The 26,717-nt window shown below is 35.2% G+C and overlaps 4 protein-coding genes across 10 annotated transcripts in view; 3 read left to right on the forward strand and 1 right to left on the reverse strand.

The window, feature by feature from the left end:
* Positions 1-10,383, forward strand: part of LOC109857987 (pyruvate dehydrogenase (acetyl-transferring) kinase, mitochondrial) — a 16,847-nt gene extending 6,464 nt beyond the window's left edge. Inside the window, exons 2-7 of one of the 2 annotated variants that reach the window (XM_020434819.1) lie at positions 7,399-7,606; positions 7,763-7,947; positions 8,047-8,247; positions 8,778-8,956; positions 9,033-9,257; positions 9,425-10,383. In XM_020434819.1, the coding sequence (XP_020290408.1) occupies positions 7,399-7,606; positions 7,763-7,947; positions 8,047-8,247; positions 8,778-8,956; positions 9,033-9,257; positions 9,425-9,613 (1,187 nt within the window). In that variant the 3' untranslated portion in view covers positions 9,614-10,383. The remainder of the gene's footprint in view (positions 1-7,398; positions 7,607-7,762; positions 7,948-8,046; positions 8,248-8,777; positions 8,957-9,032; positions 9,258-9,424) is intronic. The other variant, XM_020434820.1, reaches the window with a different exon arrangement.
* Positions 10,384-13,134: 2,751 nt separating this feature from the next.
* LOC109858005 (zinc carboxypeptidase-like) lies at positions 13,135-17,343 on the forward strand. Of its 3 annotated transcripts, none has more exons than XM_020434863.1 (7): positions 13,135-13,206; positions 14,773-14,935; positions 15,080-15,610; positions 15,706-15,793; positions 15,911-16,113; positions 16,583-16,667; positions 16,903-17,343. In XM_020434863.1, exons 2-7 carry the CDS (start codon positions 14,780-14,782, stop codon positions 17,100-17,102), a joined length of 1,263 nt encoding a protein of 420 aa, XP_020290452.1. In that variant the 5' UTR covers positions 13,135-13,206; positions 14,773-14,779; the 3' UTR covers positions 17,103-17,343. The 3 variants fall into 3 exon arrangements, with proteins under 3 accessions (XP_020290452.1, XP_020290453.1, XP_020290454.1); XM_020434864.1 differs by lacking the exon at positions 13,135-13,206 and adding an exon at positions 14,333-14,439; XM_020434865.1 differs by lacking the exon at positions 13,135-13,206 and adding an exon at positions 14,377-14,464.
* Positions 17,344-18,396: 1,053 nt separating this feature from the next.
* On the forward strand, positions 18,397-21,915 carry LOC109858006 (zinc carboxypeptidase-like). The gene is made up of 7 exons (XM_020434866.1): positions 18,397-18,499; positions 18,725-18,891; positions 19,076-19,594; positions 19,686-19,770; positions 20,286-20,488; positions 20,577-20,661; positions 21,539-21,915. The coding sequence occupies exons 2-7, from the start codon at positions 18,745-18,747 to the stop codon at positions 21,739-21,741; spliced, it is 1,242 nt and encodes a 413-aa protein (XP_020290455.1). The 5' UTR covers positions 18,397-18,499; positions 18,725-18,744; the 3' UTR covers positions 21,742-21,915.
* Positions 21,916-21,945: 30 nt separating this feature from the next.
* On the reverse strand, positions 21,946-25,995 carry LOC109858003 (4-coumarate--CoA ligase 1-like). Of its 4 annotated transcripts, none has more exons than XM_020434858.1 (9): positions 25,742-25,995; positions 25,168-25,268; positions 24,704-24,832; positions 24,347-24,554; positions 23,763-24,244; positions 23,180-23,357; positions 22,863-23,081; positions 22,360-22,589; positions 21,946-22,212 (listed from the first exon to the last, which is right to left on the reverse strand). In XM_020434858.1, exons 2-9 carry the CDS (start codon positions 25,168-25,170, stop codon positions 22,051-22,053), a joined length of 1,611 nt encoding a protein of 536 aa, XP_020290447.1. In that variant the 5' UTR covers positions 25,171-25,268; positions 25,742-25,995; the 3' UTR covers positions 21,946-22,050. The 4 variants fall into 4 exon arrangements, with proteins under 4 accessions (XP_020290447.1, XP_020290445.1, XP_020290448.1 ...); XM_020434856.1 differs by having other exon boundaries at positions 25,168-25,283; XM_020434859.1 differs by having other exon boundaries at positions 25,168-25,283; positions 25,687-25,995.
* Positions 25,996-26,717: the final 722 nt, after the last annotated feature.

The following is a 26,717-nucleotide window of genomic DNA, read 5'->3' on the forward strand; positions in this document are numbered from 1 at the left end:
TGTTAATTTGTGAAGTTAACATAAATTTGACACGTGAAAAGATTAAAAAAATAATAACATATCAGTATTATGTTAATTTTACATTGAAGTAATAATCAAAACGTCGTAACACAAGAAAAGTTCTACATTTTGACGCACAATTTTTTACTGTGTAGATATCCTGTTTATTTAATTCGCGGATGGATTAGCGATCGGTTATGTTTCTACACGTACGTTTCTACACTACAGTTACTGGAGTTTTAGAATCTTCTACAGTAAAGTTCACCGATCTATATTTATTTTTATGTTTATTGACAACACGAAAACACACTCTTTCTGCTCTAGTATCTACGCAATAAATATCTACGTATGCAAAGGTTTACTTCGTCGACAGGGACAACAATATATATTTCTTTAAACTACTTTTTTCTTATATATTCTGTAACTGTTATATTATACAATTTATTATTTAATTGTTATATTTGAGCGATGGTTTTCGATTAGCGTAAATCTTATGTAATCTTGTCTATAGATATAGCGTACTGTCGTATTGGAAATCGTTGATGTAAAACCGGACATACAGTGTTTGATGAATTTTTGCGTAATTTGCCATTGGTTTTTTGTATAATGTCCAGGAAATACTTTTAGAATCTTTCTTTAGAAGTTCTTTGTTATTTGCACAATTTTTTCAATCATTTATCTTGTCGACGTGAGATAAATATTGTTTTTTTTAGTTTCTTTTCAATCACGACTAAAATACCTCGAAATTCTGACATATGTTACGATAATTAATCTTTTTTCTTTGTTGACAGTTTTGTATTGAAGGATTATTAGAGCAAACATATCGTATTTTCCTCGTTTTGTAAAATTAAAAGCGTTGTGAGAAACGTTTATTTCCAATAAAACTGTGCGATTCTTGAAAGTTTCGCTTCTATTCAATAATTTAAGAAAAAAGCATTTACGGCACATATGTGGAAAAATCGCATTTACATAATTACGAAAACATTCTGATTTGCGCGCAGGTGAGAAATTCGCGTTATATAATTACAAAAACACTTTGATACGCGCTTACGCGATGCATCATCGACAGATCACGTAATCTGCGAATCGTAAAAGATCTGATTTCGGATTGTTTTTCCTCTTTTGAGTGAAGCACGTGTTCTTGACGGATTGCGGTTATCTTCCGCATTATCGCCCAAGAGTTATCTCTGGTTACGCGTTTCCGCAAACGTGCGCGTTAATTGTTAAGAAACGCGACATGTCACACGTCGCACGAATATTTATAGTGTTGTAAATTGAAATACGTTAAATAGAAATATATTTCGAAAACGTACAGTTAAACACGAGCAAAATTTCTATGCTCGCTTGTAAGAACTCGAATGAATATCTAAATATTGTACAAACACACGTAAACGTCAAAATTAGTCTGTTCGCACAGACAACGCTAATGATACGGGTGTTAAATAAATCAAACGCTATATTTCACACAACACGCGCGTGTTGCATGACGTTGCATTTTATTCTCAACAACGGCAAATGCGGTTTGTTTCCACAAGAGATATTTATTCTACAAAAAAATATAATTTTTCCCCGATACGATGTGTGTAATTATTATTATTTTATACAATTTATTATATTTATTATATTTTCAGCAACGATTTTCGATTAGCGCGAATTTACGTAATCTTGCCTACAGATATGGCGTAATTGTTTTTTACACAGCAATCTGTATGTAATCCTTTTGTACACTGATCGTATTGGAAATCGTTGATGTAAGACCGCGGGTCAGCAATGTTTGATGAATATTTTGTGGAAGCGATTGTGGATTCGAGTAGATCAAAGTTCGCCAGTTTTGATTTCAATTTCCATCATCGAATGGAATATATTCGAATTGCTATTTTTTCTTCCGTAACATACACGTCGCTGCAGTTGCTATACAAAAACGATTGTCTCTCTTTTACGCGAAGATCAAACTTCCTATCGGTCGTAATGTACACAGAGACAAATAGTTATATTGCGAGATAACTATTGAAAATGCATGTATGTAAATCTTATCCGGAAACAATTTTCTTTTTATCGATCAGATTTTTTCTCAATTAATTTGTGCGATAATTACGCTCGCATTTTTGTCATTCTAAATTATACAATTGATTACGTAAATACGTGTGTTAGTGAAACACGTTACTCCGACCGGTCGGAGAGAATTAACATATGTATTTTACGTTTGCGAGAGAGAGATTGCAAACCCACACAATTGATACAATCAAATCTCTGAGAAGAGAATGATACAATAATATTATTTAGAACATCCTGTCGCATCTTGCGATGTGTGAGTTCTAATTTTGTGCATTGCTGTGGTCTGAATGCTAAGTACGAGGATGTGAAAATGAAGTGACTCTACTCTTGCTTTGCTGTTTGTTAGCGTGAAGAACCGACTGGTTAGCTCCGTTCCCTGTGCAAATATGACCTCGATAATGCAGTCATATTGTATACGTGTAGATAATCTCTCACTGCGTATGTGACGCACGCATATATATATATATATATATCTGTTTTAGTACATATAAACAAATTTATAGCGCAGAATATGATAAAAATATGATTGCGCATGCTCTTTAAACGCGACATTGTCGGGCGTAATTTTGGTGGAAAATCTTTTTATTGAAAAAAAGTTACATATGTCGCGGTCATTGGGATCGAATTGATTTGAACGCGAAAGATCGATTATCGTTCGATTGAACTGTGCATTAACGGGCTCTGTTTAAGTCTTAATCTCGTCTTCTTTCTGTATTTAAACTAAAACGAAACAACAAAAAGAAAGAAAGATACAGCATGATTCAAATAAATAAATAAGTTATTCTTTCGCAGATAATCGACGTATGACGTAAGTCGGCAAAAAAAGACCTGTGCTTATTTACAAATTTGGCGGAGTAAATTCTGTTGATTGTATACACATGTATCGGGAACAAAGTTCGCTCGTCATAATTTCAGATTTACCGTTACACATGCTCAGACGGTAAACAGTTGATTTTGTTTGACGTCACTCTCAGTCACACTCTTCGTTATCTCGAAATTTTTTTATTTCTTTTCTGTTTGCACGGCAGTGATAAAGTTCCTCGCTAAAAACAAAACCATCGAGAAGTAGGAGAATTCAAAGTTGTCAATGTGTTGTTCTCTTGCGAGAAGTCAATGACCTCGTTATTGAGCCAAGCTGTCAGCTATAATTAAGTAATGCAAGCTAATTCTGACATATATATAAATCTTCTTGTAAACGTATTTTTTTTTTTTTTTATTCGATTTTGTTCGTTTGTGTTTACACTGAACACGTGCTTTTTTTTTAATATATTGTTGTCGTCCTCTCATCGAAAATAATATTAATTGCGCGAGTAACACTTTTTTTTTGCGAATGTCTCGCTTAGTATTTTAAGATCTATTTACGTCGTGTGTCTCTTTGAAAATCGAATTCGAGAATAGGAACAAAGATTTCTATCTGAGAGAACTCGCGCAAAACAACTTTCTTATCTGTATTTGTGAGCCACGCGCTACGCGATGATTCAGTATAAAGCCGAGTCATATGAGATATATGTACTTGTTTTGCAATTCACGCGTGAAAAGAACTTGCGCAGAGAGAACTCGTTGTGTTGATAATACTTATGCGCGAAGCACAGCGAATCTACAACGATAACATTGTGCGTGTGTTTATCCGCGCGAGATAAATTAATACCGCCTAAGTCGATATTAATTCCGGAGGGTAACGGCCTTGTTGCGTCACTTCCACCTCATGTGTGTGTATGTATGCCGAACATACGCGGACGGTTATTGAAACTGAACAGAATGCTCGAGAGAAAATTTAGACTGTCTCTAATAACTCGGAGAGAGTGAACATTTGTTATTTCACGTGTTCTCAATTAAGTTTTTTTTTTTTTTCATAATAAGTTTAGATAAGAGAAATAATTTTGATCCGTTACTCACGATATTAATTGAATTGTAATATCGCACGTTAATTCCACATTTTGCTTTGGATTCGATCGATTTTTATCTCAATATCAATTACTCAAATTTGTTTGAATTTAATTTACCGTCGAAGTAGATTGCCTCCATTGTAATTGAAAGGTCACCGCGATATTGGGAAATTTCGATATTAAGCGATCGATGCGATGCAAATGTACACGGGCGCGTAACACCAGTGTCCGAGATTAGAAACGGGCAGATGGCACAGAATTGTCCGCTTATCCAGTTTCGCTTTGTCAAACGAGATTTTAGATTAAAAGCAGGATGATCCATTCGACCTGTGTGTGTGTGTGTCTGGCAGAGATAAGGACCGTTCAATTTCCCTCGCAATTTCTCAGCCGGTCGCCTCTGAAATCGAATCGCCGGCCGCGCGTTTTCCCTCGTTCTCGTAAACTCCATCATGAAGATGCAATATCAATTCGACGCCTACGAACACATTTCGCCTCATATTACGCGCTTTATATAGTGTAAAATTCGAGAAAGAATTATCTACTTCGTTTTAACACATTGTCAACGGTATATGTTGCGAAACGGATCGAGTTTCAGCTTCCAGCAAATCTGCGAAAAATTCTTCACTTCGGCTAGTCTTCTTCAAAAATTGAATCGAGAGTCTGCAAACTGACGTCATGCTACAAACACAAAATCAAATAAATGGATTTTATTATTCGCACAATAACGATTTGGCGCGCACAAGATGTGACGAATTGTTTTGTCTCGCGTCTTCAACATCTGAAAACTGAAATAACGTCGATTCGCGCGTCTTTCGTTCTGCGACGCTTGACAAATGGAAAACGCCAATTAACGTCTCCCGTCGACAATGTGTTAAATAAGAGAAAAGATCCAACAAAAAAAAAACAGCCAACCGCCATTTTTTACGCAAATTTTTACCTTGTAATCTTCTATAGTGATCATTACGTTAGACGTTTCGACTTTTGAGTATTCGAGTCTTGTCAGCAAAGATAAAAAATAAAAGTGTCCGGCTCATTTTCGTCGAAAATTTCGTACAAACATTACGAAATACACATACACACACACACACACACACGTCTGGTGAGACTCTTCCGGAAATTTAATTTAATCAAGCAATGGGAAACTGAGTATCGCATCAACAAATGAAAACGCCATTGAGAGAATGACGTTCAACCTACGTCTTTATTAAGCCTGATTAAAACTGGGCACGAAATATACAGTCTTCGTCGTTCGATGTTTCCGATGTTACCAACCTTCTACCATTATGAACACGCATAAAGTGATAAGGATACTTTATCACTCGATCTTCGAAGTTGTGTGTCTAATCTCGATACACTTCTTGAACTTAAATTTTTACTATGAGGCAAAGATCTTTCGATGCAGAAATAAATGCGCCTTTTCAAAAATAAATGCGTAATAAGAAAATGCTGAAAGTGTGTGTTTTATCTCAACAGAAAATAAAAAAAAAAAAAATAAATAAACTATATGTATCTATCTATATTAAGAAAACTTCGTCTTTTTTCAAAATATATTGTATTGATATTTTGAGACGTGATGTAAAGTTGGTTTAATTGCTGACGCGAACACACAAATGTCTCATTAATGAGTCTGAAGTGCACGGCATGGCATTGCACGTTTGTTGCATTAATTTTTTTCGATGTTCGATTATTACGTTAATACGTAAAGTTGTAAGACGCAATTTTTCTCAGCGCCTCGCGGATTTGAAGTAACAATTCTCTCATGTGTGTTGCGTGCTCGCGAGGTCGAGGTTTATTTTCAGAGCAACGACGCCGTCGCCGTATGCACCTGGGAACTTGTCTCACACAAGCGTCTTTGTAAATAATTGAATTTTCACTTCGCCGGAAAAATAAGGAGGCATCTTTATACGATCGATTTATCGGCATTTATACCTGAGCATGACGACATCAAATGTTTTATAGACAATAGGTCGTAATATTTCTACCACGACAATATACGCGACGTGTGTGGGTCTCTGCAAGATACGGACATTTAATTTTCTTTAATAACACGCGTGTTTCGTTTCATAAGAAAAATAGTGGAAAATTTTTATTCAAGAAAAATGAAAGAAACGAAAGAATTTTATCGAAGAATTCTGCTAATAGCTTTATAATGTTATTATACGTGTGTGCGTGTGTGTCTGCAAGTACGGACATTTAATTTTCTTTTGATGACACGCGTCTATTACATTAAAGTAAAATTTTAATTAGAAAAAATGGATCAAGAAGAAACGAAAGCATTGCGTTCATGATGAATTGTGCTAATTTATATAAATTATAATTGAACAATAGAACGTTTAAACGTACAAGGAATATGAGTACAAGTAGTTCTAGTTTTCTCGTATTTGTCAATAGTGATGGTAACACGTCGTTATATAAGTAGGTCAGTGTATGATTACTGCAAGTTGTTCGATTTACAGGAAGTTTATATATCGATGTTTTGGTACGTGTTCTTTAGACAATGACGTGACGCGCGGTGGCGTTTTGTGCGAATTGTTTTCACGTGTAATCTATCACAGGATGTGTCAAGAGCGTTTTATAGACTTTCGATATATCTTCTCCGCCGCAAGATGCTGAAACAAAAGTATCAGCACACGTAATCGCGGTTCATTGAAATTGATGATTAAATCGTCGACTTTTTTTTTAAATTCTTTTGTTTGTTCGCTTGTGTGTTTACATTGCGCTTGTAAAAAAAGATAGATCAAACTTTATTGTGAATCATCGTTTGACAGTTCTTCGAAAATAACTCGCCAAACTTCTCTGATCTCGTTGCGTTTGAAGATTTGAAACTCGACGTAGATAACAAAAACGCGCGCTATCTCTGATCAAATTTTGCGTGAAATATTTGTGAAGTCGTTTCTTCCGACAATATTGAACGAGATGCGAAATTATCAAGTGTGATAAAAATTTTATCAATTTCGATAGCTCTCTGTCCCTAATATCATCTTGTTAACACAGAATCAGTGCCGAGCCATTTGTCAAAAAAACGTTCGAGAACGTTCTTATCCAAATTCGCGGTTTGTTTTCTCTGTCACGATAACGCGTAGGTACAATAAATTATTTATGAAACGCGTTTTCTAAAATTTCGGCGAAAAAAATACGCGCAAAACTCGCAAATATCAGAGATAACAAAAGAAAAAGATAATAAGATTCAATATAATAAAATAAAATTGTCAAAATTTTATTTCTGTGCGAATTTGTACGAGATATGTCTTGTTTGCATACGGCTATAAGTTCTCAAAAAACAGTGTCGAGCTTCCTGTTATCACAAGACACTTTGATCGAGCGACGAAGTGACGACAATCGGCTTTGATACGCGATAAAGTTAATTACTCCCGTATTGATACTCGAGAATAATAAATGTTGATGATTCCAATTATGATCTGATATCGTGCGCGTCGATCTGTTTTTGTTTTTGCAGGTCTGAGCGCCTGCGAAAGAAAGTCCTTCATATTCCTGCGGAAGGAACTGCCGGTACGACTCGCGAACATCATGAAGGAGATCCATCTGTTGCCGGACAACTTACTGAAGATGCCTAGTGTGGGTATTGTGAATAATTTATATGCCACTTCCTTCGACGAAATAATAGACTTCGAGAAAGCCGTTGTCAACTCAACCACTTTAGACAAGTGAGTGTGTTGAATTAAGCACTCTCTTGGAAAAAAAAAAAAAAAAAAAAAAAAAAAAAAACGAATTGCGAGTAACATAATTTTACTTTACAGCATCCGCGTCGCGAGATGGAACACGAATTGCGAGTTTTACTTATTGTGTGATTTTTCTTACAGATTCTGCCAGGCTCTGATCAAGATCCGGAACAGACACACCGACGTCGTTCAGACGATGGCGCAGGGCGTTCTGGAGCTGAAGGAATCGCACGACGTGGACGTGCAAACCGAGAACAGCATTCAATATTTCCTAGACAGATTCTTTATGTCTCGCATTTCTATTCGTATGCTTATCAATCAACATAGTAAGTTTGTTTGATAATGATGCCGTTCGCGTGCGACACTGATGTGACACTGACGTAAACGTTATCAACAAATTTGCGTTGACCTTGTGTTTGTTTTAGCGCTACTTTTCGGTGGACAATTGAACGGCCACAGCAGACACGTGGGTTGTATAGACCCGTCCTGTGACGTGATGGGCGTTATTAAGGACGCTTACGAGAACGCACGGTTTTTGTGCGATCAATATTATTTGGCTAGTCCGGAATTGATAGTCAGGCAACATAATGGCAAGTCTACATGTTTATTGTTCTCTAGTGACTCTAGTAAGTAGTTTATGTTGGGACAAACAACTCTTTCCGTAAAGTTATAAATTTATTGTTTATAGTCTTTTATTCTTTGCCCGGTGAATTCTGACGGATTTGTAAACTTCCGTTCTATCTGCTCTTGCACGATGTACCGATTAATACAAAACACAGACTTAAGTGAACTTCAAACTAAAGCTTGAACCAAAGCTAACACTAGAGCTTATTTGGAGGAAATTTCTTGGCAAGTGTGCAACATCTCGGTGTAGTTTGCCAGCGCTTTCTCTGAGATAGGAATCGATTTGAAAAAAAACTATGTCATGATTGGATTTGAACGTGTATATATTTGCGATATTAAATATTCTGTTCAGCAGTTATTAGAGATGATGCTAGTCAATTACAGTGCGTGTAATCCGTCAGACATTCTGTTGTGCGAAATTATCGCTAAAGTTTCGATGTTTTTAATAAAATTACTTATGAGTTGGTTTGTAACTGAATTTGTTTTCTTTAATTGTTGTCTAATTTGTTTTGTTTTGTTTTCTTTTTTTCAGAGTATGAACGTAGCAGTGAGATTAGAATCATGTATGTGCCGAGTCACTTGTATCACATGCTGTTCGAGATTTTCAAGAACAGCATGCGAGCCGTGATGGAACATCACGGATCCGAATCGGATAATTATCCACCGCTTGAGGTTTTGCTGGTGCGCGGCAAAGAAGATATTTGCGTGAAGGTACGAGGCAACGGCTCGACGTTTGTTTTTAGAAGATAAAGTCGAGCCGCGATTATGCATTATTTTTTTGTTTCAGATATCTGACAGAGGTGGCGGCATACCTCGTTCACAAACGGACCATTTATTTAAGTACATGTACAGCACCGCTCCGCAACCGAGCAAATCCGATGCTCACACCGTACCTCTTGCGGGATACGGATACGGTCTCCCGTTGTCACGGCTGTATGCCAGGTATCTCCACGGCGATATTGTGTTGCTTAGTTGCGAAGGCTACGGGACCGACGCTATTATTTATCTGAAGGTAAATGCTTTACGTTTTTCTTGGTGAAAATATCTCGGAGACATTAATGTGAAACTATATATTGTTAACTTTTATATTATTTTTTATTATCGTTGATTTTTATATTACCTTTTATCTAAAGATAGAGATTTATGTTTTATAAATGAAACCATTTTTTATCTCTTTAGGCGTTGTCCACTGAAGCGAACGAGCTGTTGCCAATATTCAACAAGACTTCGTCCAAATTTTATCGAACGCCGGTGCCTACTGCGGATTGGAGCAGTCAGTGTGGCGGAGGTATGGCAACGAGACAACTCAGTATGAGTCACGCTCAAGGACACAGGTTACCCCACGGGATGGAAATCACTCATTTATAGCAGAATGCGATCAATGAGGATCAGGATACGATCGGGTGAATAATGGAGCGCCATATATATCCGTCAGTTTTTCTGTTCGCGTGCTGACGTACTTTATTACTCGGTCATTTTTTGTTTGTTTTTTTTTTTTTTTTTTTTTTTTGAGAGAGACTTCAGCGGATGTATACTGTAACGCGTATTATCGCTTATTGCGTTATAAATCTTTGCAATTTGAAACGTCGAGAAATTGTCGCGCTACAAAGTTTATAGAATATAAGGAGGCAGAAAAATCTTCTGTAACTGCGTCACGAAGGATTGTTTTTAACAAAACACCAGCCAGATCAGCTCACGAACAACTATACTAGGAAAAATAATTCTCCATAAATATGAGAAGAAACAACTTTTTAGATATTAGGCAGAGATAAAATTCTGCATTGGCCAAAAGTAATATTGATAATCTTTCTGTGCCGTAATTGCATTACATATCAAAATAATATTCTATGTTAACATAGAGATACCATCTCTTTCTTAACAATTATTGTTTTCCATATATTTTCTGTGACACTATAGGTTTGTTTTGGGCGCTCGCGCGCTTTTAGCGTCAGACTATCTCTGTTCTGCATTTAAAAGGCAACAAAGACGAACTGACGCTTAAAGCGTGTAAGCGCCCAAAGTGAACGCACTCTATATAGTATATTTAGATACTATGTACAATATAGAATATCGGAGTCTCATTTTTAGCGAGAATATTTTTACAAGGTTTACAATTTATTAAAAAAAAAAAAAAAAAAGAAAGAAAAAAGAATCTTGTAAAAACAATCTCAAAAGAATGAATGATAATTTGTTTTTATAATACAGTGGTGCGTTTGGTTGATTGCGATTGCGATTGTTTATAATACTAGGCTTTGTATATAATGGAGTGTATTCAATCTTTTCTGTAGTTTTATTGTAAGTGCTGATGTATGTATACGTACATCAGCAGTTTACCTTCAGAAAAAGCATTTTTTGTAGCATTGTTGTAGCACTGAGCAATGTGTGCAATGTCCGATGATTACATTTTCGACCGCGTCTTGTCTTGAAAAAACAATTTGATGTGATGAAAATATACACACATAGATAGTTATATAAATTTTGTATAAAGCAATTTGAAAAATAGTAAATATACTTAGATAATTTTTTTTTTTTTTTTTATTTCGGTTTTATCTTGAATATATGTTGTCGAATAATATTGTCTTATAACGTGGTTTCGGAGAAACAGGCATTCACGTTCGATCGATTATGAGGCGCGTAACAAATTGCAGACTGTGATGTAACGTGAAACTTTGATTTAGCTGCTAGATTATCATTATCTTTTAATATACGTGTATGCGCAATATCACGTTCGTATAAGTACATAAATTTTAAGTTTACAGCTACGTATACGCTTCTGTTATTCTGTTATTCTGTTATTCTGTTATTCTATGACTACAAAGAGGACTGATCGAAGAGAAAAATACTCTCTCTCGCGGAAAGTATTTTATATTTGTATAAAAATGTTGAATCCAGAGACTGTGACTGGATAACGCACTTTTTTCAATAAATTTTCTACGGACAAATTTAAACTTTATATACCGATTCAGAAATGATTTTTCACGGATACAATTTTTGGTATGTACATAAATCTCACGTTCTGAGGTATCTGTGTAGTTACATCCGTGAAATTTTTTTTTCCGTCACAAACGGTTCTTTAATATCGCGTTTTCTCTTATAGCGAATTTTAGAATGAAAAAAGATCATTATTGTAAAAATTTTGATTACATATACGTCTAATTTGTGTACAGTATTTATTTCACTGACAATTGAAAACAAAGTAGAGTGAGTTTTAAAAACTGCCGTATAGATATCAAAAGACAAAGAAAAATAGATATATTTATTTTATATAATTATATATAATGTACACAATATATAGTATAGTATGAATATACTACATTATATATTTGTACTATAATATATATTATTTTATATAATATATAAAATATTGAGCACATACTTGTCAAATTTTTCCTCCGAAGTGAAAAACCAATTGAAGGATTAATTAGAGAAAGTTTTTACTTGATCGCACGGATACCTTAAAGCGAGGAAAAACATTAATTTGTACGCTCATGCGAGAGATGTTGGGAGAAAAATGCAATGGTAAACGAGTTACTTGTAAAAAAACAATGGCTACGTAGGTTTTCTATGTATAGGTACTGCAGTGTTTTGCAGCCACAATTTCGACGGACATAAATTGAACTCGTTCCTAAATTCATTTACTACAGGTTGGTTTCGTTATTATTGACAGTACTAAAAATCTACAGGTTTGCGTGTAATACTTGTAGATTTGTTTGAAGTACTATCGATAATGACGGAACAGAAATTACGCGTTGAGAGTATCGCGCGTGCGCATAATGCGCAATGGGACAGAGTTTGTAATTTGTAGAAGTCCCTTTTTCCGAGCGCGATTTTAGAAATGATTTTAGAGAAAAATGTTATGTACATAATGCTATGTGTTGCGTATATGAATGTTATAAATAAATAAATACATAAATAAAGTTTTAGTTAGTAAGGCAAATATAGGTATATAATATAGAATATATATATATACATATATAAATAAATAAATATATATATATATATATATATATATTCGTGCGCGCGGCACAAGTAAGATCTTGTAAAGCATTGTTAATAAATATGTCACAACAGAAAAAGAATGTAGAGATTATTTTTGCAAGATAGATGAAAATAGGTCAACCTCTATATGTACATTTTTTGTTCTTGATAAGAACAAAAATTTAAATTATTTCTTTGCTGTGCGTCATTGAAGTGATAGTAAATATAAATATTTAAATGACTAGAAAGATGTGTGTCACAGTCATGCATTTTGATGACGCGTGTGGATTTGTCAAATATATATTTCAGCTAGGACATTTGCTCACCGGATCATTTTTCATAATCTAATAAACATTTAGCAGATAAGAACACATTTCAAACACTTATAGGAAAGGTTTATTAGACGAATTAGTATCACACATTGAAAAAAATTAATGGCATCTGTATTCACAGTAATATAAAAATAACGTCGGACACATGACGATTTAGAAATCAATTTTCTGTTTTTTCGACATTTTGTTATATTATAGTTACCGACGAGAATTACCTAACTATTGAAACAAATACTCACTTTTCATGATACTTCAACTTTTTCCTTCAATTTCCTGTCGCGTCTACCGCTAAAATGGGTCTCATATGATACAAACACACGTTGTATACTCAACGTGCAAGGATATATACATATAATTACAGGTTTCTCTTCAATTATTAATTACACGCGCAATTGTGATAAAGACCCGCATGTTATCAAGGACAAATGATAAATCAAGGACACACCTATGCGTATGAACCTCGTGCTGATGACTTCCAAATAACTTAATTGTATATGCAAATTAATGCCCATATCCCGTTATTCCACATGATCTCACGTATGCCATCATCTGGAAAAAAACGCATGTATAAAAGTCGAAAGCCAACTCCGTTCAGAACACATATTCCGCAAACGTATCCCACGTGATTCTCCGCCAGCTGTTGTCATACAGGTAATATGCAAAGATTTCTATTTGTTATTGCACCAATTGTCCGTGAAACTTGTTTATCTAACTAAAAAATCCTGTTTTACTTTGCTTTTTTTTTTATTTATTTTTCTGTAGATAAAATATATAATAGAAGAATATAGTAGATAGAATATATAATAGAAGCGAGCGATTGTCGAGCATGATGACGGCAAACTTGTATTTTTTTGCTTATAAAACAATACTTACACAATTAATGATGTTTGCGAGGAACAAAAAAAAAAAAAAAAGAAACTGGAAATTACACACAGATAAAGACGCGATGATTCGTGATTTTGCAATTGTTTGTACCGGAAAAAATTTAAATAGCATTCTTACAAAAACCGGATAAGAAATTTTTTTATCCGTGCAATTAGGTAAACGAGAATGTTTTATCGGATCTTGATCGATTGTCTAGTTTCTATTGAGTGCATGTTAAACAAAACAAAATCCTATTATCAATCGCGCGCGATAAAATTATAATTGATAATTAAAAATAATTGAATATATACGACACATGTGTGACACTTTTCTGATAAAAATAGAAATATACATGTAACAATTAAAATGTTGCTGATCGATTGATGTTGCGCAAAAATATAGTTTTATGTTATTTAAAAATAAACAAAATATGAAATTATACAAAACGCTTCTCGTTTATTGCCGCCACTGACGGCATTTGAATTTGATCAAACTGAAATTCGACAGTCATAAATATCGAGACGCGATTTATTTTCTCTTTCTTCTTTAATAATAACAGAATTACAAATCGTAGGTTTTTCTTTTTTTTGGAGTGATTTTATTGCTTCATGTTTTTACTTTGTACACACACACACACACACACATAGATTCTATTTATTTCTAACGCCACAGGTATTTTTTATACCTTTTTTCGCTACTACTTTTTGTTTACTTTTTGTTTACTGTTTTAATTTTGATAACGCTTTTTTTTTATGTGGACGCAACAAAGCTACTCAATGATACCGTGTTGAGTAAATAATCGCGATAACTAATCTTTTTCACTGAATTTATTTTTTTAATCTGATGAGTGGTGAAACCGACTCTTTTTATTTATTTGATTAAAACGTTTTGATTGTTCAATAGTATTTTGAAATAATGTCAATGTTGGTGTCGTGTGCATTGTTCACTATATAATGAACGAAACAAAACAGCAGTCGCAAGTGTTTCCGATTCGCGGAAGGAATAAGACATTCAAATAAGGTGATTCTTGTCTCACAAAAAAAATGTAATTAACTGTGAAAAAATATATAATAAATTGTCGACTTTTTACAAATTATTGCGCACTTGTGTGTTAGTAACAATTATTTTACGTCTGATTGATTTTGTGTGAATTAAAGAGATGATTAAAATTGAATTTGTGACAAAGTTTTTTCAAGTTTTTTTTTTTAATTAAAACGCATCCGCTACTGTAGACGAATCGTGAATGTTATCTACTCACCTGTTTAAATGTATATATATATATATAAACAATTGGAATAAATGTATTATTGAACGCGATTACAAATAAAATTGTATAAAATTGTGTTCGTACAGTGTCGTCATGTGGAAGATATTAGTGCTGTGCACTGCCGTGGGCCTTGCGGCTTCTGAAACTCAGAAGGCCAGCTTCAAAAATTTCAAAGTCTTCAGACTTAATCCAACAACAGATGATCAAATCACTCTTCTGAGCGAACTCGAACATGACGTCCAGGATGGAGTGAGTAAATTTTTAAGTAAAAATTAACAAACATCAAACACACATACAGAGAGACACCAAGCAAAAAGTATTTTGATTAAAGCAAACTGCTTCTACTCGAAAAAAATGTTGTAAAAAAAAAAAATATTAAATTGTTACTTACAGTATTCCATCTGGGCGAGTTCGACCACGAATTACGGGGTCAGAGCGATGGATCTCATGGTAGCTCCGCACAAGTTGCCCGAATTCTACGAGATGATGGGCAATCTCGGTTTACGCTACACGCTCCACATCGACGACGTTCAGGAGTTGATCGACGCCGAGCAGCCCATCACTCTCAGTCGATCGGGCTATTTTGATTTCACCACCTATCACACTCTCGAGGAGATTTACAAGAACCTGGACGATCTGGCGAAGCAGTATCCCGACAAGGTGCAAGTCGTCGTGGGCGGCAAAACGTACGAGGGACGTCAGATCAAGGGTGTCAAATTGTCCTTCAACAGGACAGCCCAGCCCGGTGTCTTCNTCGAGGGTGGCATTCACGCAAGGGAATGGATCTCGCCTGCAACCGTAATGTACATTCTGCATCAGTTGCTGACCAGCAACGATACGGATATCAGATCTCTGGCGGAGAGACACGACTGGTACATATTCCCGTCATTTAACCCAGACGGATACGCGTACACGCACACCACGGTAAGCTTAGTTTGAAATATTTCGCACACGTTGTAACGTTTGGTTTGAAAATTTACAAAATTGAGATAGTTTACGTAATTTTCGACCGCTTTCAGAATCGAATGTGGAGAAAGACGCGCAAGCCGTACGGTATGTTCTGCAGAGGCAGCGATCCGAACAGGAATTGGGGCTACAGATGGAACAGTAAGTGTTTTACTACTTAATGAAAGATTAATAGTTACGTTTATACAATATAAAAAAGACAAGAGATATTATTTTGTTAAACTCGTAAAATTTAACGTTACATTTTGACATTTCTAGCTGGTGGATCTAGTACCAATCCTTGCTCCGAAACTTATGCCGGAAGCGCACCGTTCTCTGACATTGAAACGAAGAGCATGTCTGAATATATCGCCACCATTCAGAATAAGATCTACGCGTATATCTCGTTCCACAGCTACTCACAGCTTTTGCTCTACCCTTACGGTCACACTAGGGATCATCTTGACAATCACAATGAATTGGTGAGCAATAGAGATCAGTATGATTTTTTTCTTCCACACTTTGGAAAATTTTATATAAGAAACAAATAATATTTCTTATAACGAGGCAGTTTATATTAATTTAATACAGTCAAACCTCGATAACTCGAGCCTCTATAATTCGAAAACCTCTGTAAGACGAAAATTTTGTTCCGCTCCCCGGAAAGGAAAAAAGAACTTCGATAAATCGAAATCTCTACAACTCGAAGATTTTAGCTCTTCCCTTGAGATTCGAGTTATCGAGGTTTGACTGCAATTAGTAAAAGTAATTTGTGAAGTAATTTGTATGAGAGAGAGAGAATCTCACGTACAATCTCGTATCACTTTTTTAGATTTAATCACACTTTCCGCTAACTTAATCTTATCTTATCGTCGACAATCGATTGATTAATTGTTTTATGCAAGTTTATACTTGCATAGAATTCTTTGCATATTATCCGAATTATTTCAGTACGCTATTGGTGAGAAGACAGTTACTGCCCTCAAAAAGAGATACGGAACTGAATACGTACACGGAAATGTTGCGGAAACTATTTGTAAGCACAGAGAAAGTTCTTTACGTTTTTTATTTAATTCACATCTTTTTTTATTTTTATCGTACCTAAATAAAGCATTGTTCGCTTATTTATATAGTGCGATCAACCATAATTAAACATTTTCAATCAATCGACAACTATATTTGTATTAATTGCATTGCAAGATTAAAATCACCATCGGATAAATATATATTGATCAATTTTGGTCGTTTTTACTAATTTATAAAATTTCTAGATGTGGCCACTGGAAGCTCTGTAGATTACGTCAAAGGCACTTATGGCACACCTATCACGTACACCTACGAGTTGCGTGACAAAGGTCGTTACGGTTTCTTGCTACCCCCTAACCAGATTATTCCCACTGGACAAGAGACAATGGACTCCATTGTAGCTATGTTCAAAGAAGCGAAAGCACGTGGACATCCCAAACTTTAGGACTGATTCAAGATCGAAGTGAATGCGTATGATCATCTATTTAATACATATGTCACATGCCTATTATAACGCATTTTTATCTGACGCATTGTCGATTTGTTTACTTTCATTTGTAATTAAATGATACAAATAAATAATGAAAATGTACGTAAGTTTTGCGTTACATGTTGGATCTGACAGTGTATCTGTGCGCAAAAAAAAATAAATATACAATATAAATATACATTCTCGACAAGTAAAACTTGTATGTTTTGTTTTTTTTCAAAGGAGCAACATCATATAAACAGAAAGATAAATTTTTTTTTTATTTACGCAGTATTTTAGTCGGTTGATAATTTAATTGTCAGATAGTAGGTAAGCAGAGAAGCATATAAGTGGAAAAAGGTGTAGAACTGTTATATTGTTTTATCACTTTTCGCGAGATTGTTTTTTTTTCGTACAATAAAAATCTGTATCTTCAAATTTCACGAAAGAGCATCTCGACAATTACGATGACTTGGTAAGAAATTGTGAGTGTTTGGAAACCAGTATATAATCTAGAAATAAACGTGATATCTCTCAAAAGATAACAAGCAATTATTGACGTCTGCAAACTATCTCTATCACGTTATCGTCTTTGTGATTTTATCATCGAGACATCACGAAACACAATTCAATACAAGCGAATACAAAAAAAAACAATCAAAATCTCAAAAAACTAACTTTTAACGTTTGATTTTCAATACACATCTTACATTTTCAATCACATGTTAATTGACTCGTTTTCATCGATGTAAACAATATCGTCACTCACACATTCTATTTGACGGTAATTATTACTTTTTTTTCTCGCGAAATAAGAAATTTTATATTTTATTTAACACTTTAGTTGTGTATTTATCTTGTACATTTTTTCACATCATCTTATTCTCCAAATGTCTGTGACGCATATCACGTTATCGGTCACAAAATACTTAATGACAAATAATTTGTGAGATAAGAGTTGAAACAATTATATAGTAATAAATTATACACATAGAGAATACACGGTGAATGTACACTTTGATTTTTCCTAGAGAGATGGAATTATTAGATAATTTATCAAAAGATATGATCGTGTCTCTTGATAATAACATTATGAGTATAAATATAAATTTATAATCATCAAGATAAATCTATCAAATACTGTTGGGTTTTTCAAAGCTAATTTAATATAGGAGATGAGAAGAGAGAGAGAGAGAGAGAGAGAGAGAGAGAGAGTAGGATAAAATCCGATATAATCGTTGATTGAACAATGTGATTTTTTTCAAGTAATGCTTCTGACATATAACGTTGATTGATTGTGTCGTGTGCACTTGGCGTTTAAATACAATGAACGCGAAATAGTAACAGTCATAAACACTTTAATTCCTCAAAAGGTAAGTTATGTTTTTTTTAAACGAACAGTTTTTTTTATTTAAGCAATAAGAAGCAAGTAAATATAAATTTAATTGATCGATTTGTGTAATTTGTATTATCGAAACGAGTAGCCGTTGAATTATTTTACAAACACACGATCATTATATACGATCAAAAATATAAAAAATTTACTGTGACAATTATGTAACATGCGAATTAATTAATTTGGAGATTAAACTTTGCAGATTATCTCTGCGAGCATATCATGTGGAAAATCATAGTGTTGTGTGCGATCGCGAGCTTGGCGATCGCTCAGCAAGCCACCTTCGTGAACTACAAGGTTTTCAGGATAACTCCTGTTACGAAAACGCAGGTTGAGAAATTACAGCAGCTGGCAGAAATTAACAATGAAGTGAGTGCAAATGTCCAGTTGCAAATGTAACATCGACTGATCTTGTTAATTTTGGTTCTAAATAAATTAATTAATACACTATTCTAATTTATAGAATTTTTTTTTGAGAACAAACGCGAAGAATAAACTCGAATATAAAAAATTTCTTCATAGTTTTCACCCAAATTCGCACGCTGTTTCGCAGTTTTCATTCTGGAACGAACCGAGCAACGTAGGAAAAAGCGTGGACCTCATGGTGGCCCCGCACAAATTGCCGGAATTCTACGAAGTGATCAGCCAGATCGGGGCACCGTATCAGCTCCACATCAAAAACGTTCAAACATCCATCGATCGAACAATATCTGCGAATTCATCGGCGTCGTTCGATTTCAAGAGCTATCACAATCTTGACAAAATTTACAAGAACCTGGACGATCTGGCGAAGCAGTATCCCGACAAGGTGCAAGTCGTCGTGGGCGGCAAAACGTACGAGGGACGTCAGATCAAGGGTGTCAAATTGTCCTTCAACAGGACAGCCCAGCCCGGTGTCTTCNTCGAGGGTGGCATTCACGCAAGGGAATGGATCTCGCCTGCGACCGTAATGTACATTCTGCATCAGTTGCTGACCAGCAAGGATCCGAATGTCAGATCTCTGGCCGAGAGCCACGACTGGTACATATTTCCCTCATTTAATCCCGACGGATACGTTTATACGCACACTAAGGTAAATCGCATTCTCACGTCGCCGCTGTAAATTGTGTGATATTTATTTCTAGAATTTTACAAGTCGAGATATTTTCTTCAATTGCTTTCAGAACCGACTGTGGAGGAAGACGCGCAAACCCTATGGTCTTTGCTACGGCGCCGACGCCAACAGAAACTGGAACTACAAGTGGCTGTGTAAATACTTGAATTTTTTTAATAACAGAAAATTATATAATTGTCAACGAAAAAAAATGTATTACTTTATTACTTTCAAACACGAAAACTGTGTGTTTCGCGCGCGTGTTGAAATCTTTACAGACACTGCGAAATCTTGTCAATGCTCGAGATTTAAATATTTTGTGCGGTCGTTATAATAGAGTGCAATTGAGATAAATCGGCGAGAGTGTTAATTGAAAGTCAAATTCGTTGTGAGACGCGCCTTTCAGACGCGACATTGACACATTCAATGAGTCAGCGTATTGATCTTCGCACGAATCATGTAATCATCGGTCTCGAGTGTGTGTTAAAGTCCGTCGTTGCTGTTTAAAAGAGAAGAGAGCTAGCGCGCTTCTCATAACGATTGTTACACGCACAAATTTGATATTGAAATGTGATATTGTTGGACAAACTTCGACGAGCAAAAAAAAAAAAAAATATTGAAATATGACTTTAATGTTTGAAAACTTGAATGCAATTTTTTATACTTTTAGCTAAAGGCGCTACCAGCATGCCGTGCACTGAAATTTACGCGGGAAGCGAGCCGTTTTCCGAGATAGAGACGAAGAGCATGTCCGAGTACATTGAGACCATTTCCGACAAGTTCTACGCGTACATTTCGTTCCACAGCTACTCGCAGTTGTTGATGTTCCCTTACGGCTACACGAAAGTGCATCTTGACAATTACAACGATTTGGTGAGAATCGCTATTATTAAAAGGCAATATGGCAGTTAAAAAACATTTAAAATTGAGAAAAAATAATTATCAAACATGATTGTTTTAGAACGCCATTGGTTTGAAATCGGTCGCAGCTCTGAAACAGAGATACGGGACTGAATATCTGGTCGGAAATGTTGCCGAGACGATCTGTAAGTGTGCAAAAACTTTATTTTATTTCTATAATGTGCTTTACAATATTATTTGTTTTTTTATTACTTACGTTTATGTTTAATTATTCTGCAAGAGTATACAATCATATTTATGTAGTTATCACGTTTTTTTTATAATATTCAGGGTAAACGTGTTATAAATACGTAAAATTGTTGTTTACGAAGCTGTTGCAAGAAACTAATTATTAGTTTTGCGTGAACTGCAATTTTGCGCCAGCGTTGTGTTAAAAAAACGATGAGATGATAATGATGCGTGATCTACTACAGTTTTATGTGCGAAAAATACAGATTGTGTAACCTTATCGAGCTACTTGCGACCGGTTTGCTCGACGAGTTATTGCGTAATAAATAACATCCGGCGAGTTGATTAAAATTGCTTTATATGGTTACACATACTTATCTGTTATATTGTTTTTGATTCGATAAACGTGGAGAGAGGTAATCTCGCATCACAAGAAAATCGTGCACCGTGCGCACTGAATTCTCGTTCGAGAGTTGCACGCAATTCACGAACCGTAACTCTGCAGATAATTTTTTTCTTCACAGTACAATCTGTTGAAAACAAACAGTTGCTGACAAAACAATTTGTCAAACAAGACAACAATTTGCGCGCATTTGCCTGCGCGTAGAATTGCAGTTTTGGAAATTTTTACAAATAAAAGCAAATTACGAGTCTTAAGATTCCTATACAGACATAAATGTCCAGTGAACATATCTTTTGGATGTTCAAGTTTCGATAAATATCCAAGAGATATTTTTAGAAAAAAAATGCTGTGTCTAGATTCGCAGAATTAGACAATTCTTCGTTTAAATACAATAAAAAGTCTTTTAAATAATGTTTTCAATTATTTCTTAGATGAATGCTCAGGAATTACTGTGGATTACATCAGAGGTATTTATCGCACGCCTATTGTGTTCACTTACGAGTTGCGTGATCGCGGTAGATACGGTTTTTTGCTGCCGCCTGATCAAATTATTCCATCTGGAGAAGAGACTTTGGATTCGCTCGTAACAATGTTCAAGGAAACAAAAGCACTTGGATATCCCAAAGAAATTTAAAATAATTCCAGGAGTTTCTTCTTAGACGGCATAGCCGTTTTTTTCCGGAAACTTCATTAAGTCTCATGCGTAAATGTGTAGCAAACTATTGTGGCTTGATACAGACCTTATTCCAAGATTAAAACGTTGCAAATTCAAATAAATCGTATTAATAAATATTTATATATATATATATATATATGTTATATATATTTTAATAACACATAACCGTCAAACATTTTGTCCTTCTCCTATTGTAAGTTTTTAACTTTAAAGCCAAATACCACTTCTTAAGTAATTACTTTAATTTAGTTAAATGTTTTTATTATGTCAATCTACAGCCAAGTTTTTAGCCATTGCTTTTAGATCTTTTTTCAAAATCTTCCCAGAACCTGTATATGAAAAACTTTCGAGAAATATGACGCCAGCACGAAGCTTGTACTGATCCATCATGTTGTTCGCCACGTGATCGATTAATTCCTGCTCCGTCACCTACGACATGTATAAAAATACAAGTCTATCATTATCCAGCAACACCGCAAAACTTACTTAGTCAAAATATAATTGCGATCTCATTTATTGGCAATGTAAGCAACTCTCAATTCGTCTAACGTTGCCATATGTGCAGTGATATCGCACCTTGGCGCCGGATTTTTTGGTAACGAAGGCAAGCGGGCGATCGTTGTCTATTTCGTGTGGCACTCCCACTACCGCGACTTCGCACACCGCTGGATGAGTACTTAATACCGCTTCGATTTCACCGGGTGAGATTTGAAACCCTCTGTACTTCATGAGTTCTTTTATTCTATCCCAAATAAACAGTTCCCCGTCCTCATCGACGTACCCAATGTCGCCTGTGTGTAGCCATCCTGAAACACAAGTATTAGTGTGGATTAATAGTTAATTCAATATTATAGAGTAATTACGTACACTGATCTGGCTTTGAATCTTTTTGCGTGAGAAAAGAAGAAAGTTTTTCCTCTTCGTTCCGTTGTTTTTCGACTGTTGTCAGTCGTTTAAAACGAACTATTGTGTTAAAAGAGAACTCCTTCTTACGCAAAACGATTTAATGCCTGACGGTGTACTTGTATCACATTTCTATTTTACAAAGTTTAAATCCGTTTATCTTTGTTTTGTCTCACCGTCCTCGTCAATCGTCTTCTTCGTCTCTTCAGGGTTATTGTAATAGCCGTTCATTATGTTTGCCGACTTCACACAAACCTCACCCGACTGATTCGGACCCAGAATCTTGCCGGTGTCCGGATCCACAATTTTTAGTTGCACATTATTGACCACCGTGCCGGAGGATCCGCTCTTGTGCTTCGAATTTTGCAGCGTCACAAATCCGACTTCCGTCATACCTATAAAAGTATAAAATACACCATGACAATTTTGTAACGACAGACACGTTTTTTATTTAACGTATCTCTAATATTCGGTTCGATTAGAACGACCATACCGTAGGCTTGAAGTATATCGACGTGCGGTAACAAATTCTTCAGATCCTCTTGCACACTCGGCTTGAGAATCGCACCACCGACAAGTATAACTTTCAAAGACGATAATGAATAGTTCTTTATATAACCGGCCTTAAGAAATCGACTCATCATACTCGTGCTTAAGAAAATTGTGTGCACCTAAAGTATTATGGACAATGATTATTTGTAACGTTCTACGCAAAATTTTTTACGTGATGTGATACGCGAACTTGTTTGTTTTACAAAAAAAACGTTTTTAACTTCTTGATTTAACATTTGAACATTGCAATGCACATTTAATTATGCTAATTAAATATAAAATCTAGTAAATAAAAGTCTGACAAAAACTACTACAATTTCTTTTTTTATAATCTAGAATCATTAGTAACATCTGTCTTTATCATTATTGTCATTATTAAAGTGCCTGCAAGATTGTCTGAGATTGAGCGAGATATTTTACTTATGTTTACAGACAACATTTTCCACGAACAAGACAAAATAAAAATTTCCAAGAAAAAATACATAAGTATAATCACCCGCCATTATCCATTTTTTCTCTCTCACCTTATATTTTTCAATCAACACGCACGTCATCTGCTCGTCGAATACCGGATAAAGAAGCACTGTGGAGCCTTGCGCGATCGCTTCCAAATTCAGAAATACTCCGCTCATCCAATAAAGAGACGAGAACCAAAGCGACACCTCGTTATTCATGTCCATGGCGTCTTCAAAAGCCAGGACCAACATAGTGTAATTAGATATTTCGACTCCTTTCGGCATTCCCGTGGTGCCTGACGAGTGCAAAATGCACGCAGTTTTCTTCAAGCTGTTTTCTTCGGCCTTGACATATCGGAAATTCGCCACCTCCGCGTCGCTGTAACCGTTGAGGATATTGGAGAACGAAAACGCGTCGGAATGATCGTCGAAAACTATCACTTTGATGTTGTAGTTCGTCTCCTTCAGCGCTTTACGAATTACATCCAAAGGCTTCGCTGTGCAGAAAATCGCCTTCGGCCTGATCAGTTTTATGCAATGCAACGCGGTTGCTGAAAATACATTACGATGTACAACACGTATACAAAGAACTGATTTTTACACTTCGCGATTATATTTTTCGATTATTGTTCTCGTAAGTATAATATACTTACGCAAATCCATATCTTCGTTCATTGTGTTAAAGATCGCAGCAACATAAGTCGCCGATAAGCACGGCACGATTGAATTAAAGTGGTTATTGCTGCATATGCTGACGACATCGTCGCGTCCGATTCCTTGGTGTTTCAGCCACAACGCGCATTTCACAGTTTTAACTTGCAGTTCCTCATATGTGACCGTTTCTTCCGTACGTGCGTCCAACTGCAACAATATTAAAAATAATGTAAGTTGTACAGATCGCACGCGGCCTTCTTAGTATTCAATTGTTCAAGAGAAATAGTAATAAAGCCAATAAAAGCCGCTGAACGTAAACATGCAAAATATCAGATCAAAATTATAAAAAAACTCACATGTGCGATTTTATTTCCATGGCTATTAAGTTTATCCCATATCATGTGTCCGATACTTTTATAGATGTCTGTGTAATTAACCACCGGTCCTTTATAGACATTATTTTCCACGGTAAAATCGCGAGTGTCCTGCCGGAAAGTAAAATAAAATTGATTGTTTCTGTTTATACCGTAACAACAAAAGTTGTTACAAACAGAAAACAAAACGTTTCAAGAAAACAGACGTTGTCGTCAAAAAGATTGCAATTTACGGACTGTACTTCGCGTACAATTGCTTTAATCTGCCGTCAGTTTGTTGGATAATTGTTTATTTTTAAATAAATATACAATAAATATATAAATATATAATATAAAATTGACTTGTAACTCAGATAGGTATGTTACTTTGTTTCTACATTCTTACATGAAAATGTGCATTTAATTCGTGTTCTTAAACATATGGAAAAACCGTGTGTTTCACTTACCATGTGTTTTCACTTCCACAACTACTTGAAACAAAAATCAGGATTGCGGTTGGTTCTCAAATAAAGTATTCCCGTGTGAGTGAACACAGAGCGCCTTGTCACTTAAAGCAATATCACTGTATCACAATTAATAAAATCAGTAATAGTCTTAGAGAATAGATTATATTCTACGTATACGTATAACGAATGCATTTATGCAATTATGTATTCAACGAACACTTGCATCTCGAAAACTCAGAGATGCAGCAGTAGCAGCCATTACAGGAAGACTGATTGGCATTTACTTCTTGGCACAAATTATGATCTAACTATACGTATGAGCAGTTGCATTTATAGCGTAAGTTATTTTAAGCTATTGGAGAGCTAACTAGCTCTTCAATTTTTTATTACATAAGCATACACGTACGAACTATTATATTATATTACAAGAAACACATTAATGTTTTGCGCCAAGTTTTACGCAACAAGTTAAAGTCAGATGCACCAGCAAGATGTAACAATCGTAGCATGTACTTAAACCATTTTCAACTAGCGGGAACACTTCTCAGACACATTTTGTTTTAAGAGTAAGTACCTCAGAAAACAAACACGGTTCAGAAATGAAGATGTAATGCTGTCTCTCCAAACGATTGCGTGCAACATGCATCACAAGACTGAGCGAGAGAAACCGATTACATCAAACCACATGCTCCCACCGGTACCGACATTATAATGACAGTGATGTAAGATATGAAGTGATTTACGATCTAAAAAAATAATGCTGAATCATAACCAGATATCATTTAATTTTACTACATGTTGTTGATATGATAATCGTTCTTTTATAACGTGACTTCTGTAACATGCGGATTAATTACTTTAAGGATTAAATAAGGAACAAAATCTGTATTGTTTATTTTTTATTTTAATCTTTCTTTTTCTTTGACATTTGGTTTTTTTGCAATCACCGTTTATTTATTTTCTTTAATTTGCTTGACAATAACCTAACACTTAAAACGAATCGTCGCACATTCATATAAATCATATTAGAAACTATTTAAAAACAACCACCACCAGTGTCTGGATTCTTCTTTCAGTTAATTTCTCCATTAATTTTTACATTCAAAACCAAGAGTTAATTCTCAATGAAAAAATTAATTTCACTTTAAATTAACGAATATTTTAATTTTTCAGTTTACAGCTAATTTCTTAGCCATTGCTCTCAAGTCTTTCTTCGAAATTTTCCCAGATCCCGTATATGGAAGATTTTTTAGAAATACAACACCAGCACGAAGCTTGTACTCATCCATCATGTTGTTTGCCACGTAATCGATTAATTCCTGTTCCGTCACCTACAACATGTATACAAATACAAATCTATCATCTTTCAACAATACCGCAAACATTACTTATTCAAAGTATGTGATCTCATTTATTTGTAATGTTAACAATTTTATTTGTTTAAATTCATTTTAGTCTTGCAATAATATTACACCTTAGCGTCGGGGTTTACGGTAACAAAAGCAAGCGGATGATCGTTGTCTGTTTCATGCGGCACTCCCACTACCGCG

This window comes from Pseudomyrmex gracilis, unplaced genomic scaffold (genome assembly GCF_002006095.1).
Source record: "Pseudomyrmex gracilis isolate BER0280 unplaced genomic scaffold, ASM200609v1 scaffold_180, whole genome shotgun sequence".
Taxonomy (NCBI): Eukaryota; Metazoa; Arthropoda; class Insecta; order Hymenoptera; family Formicidae; genus Pseudomyrmex; species Pseudomyrmex gracilis.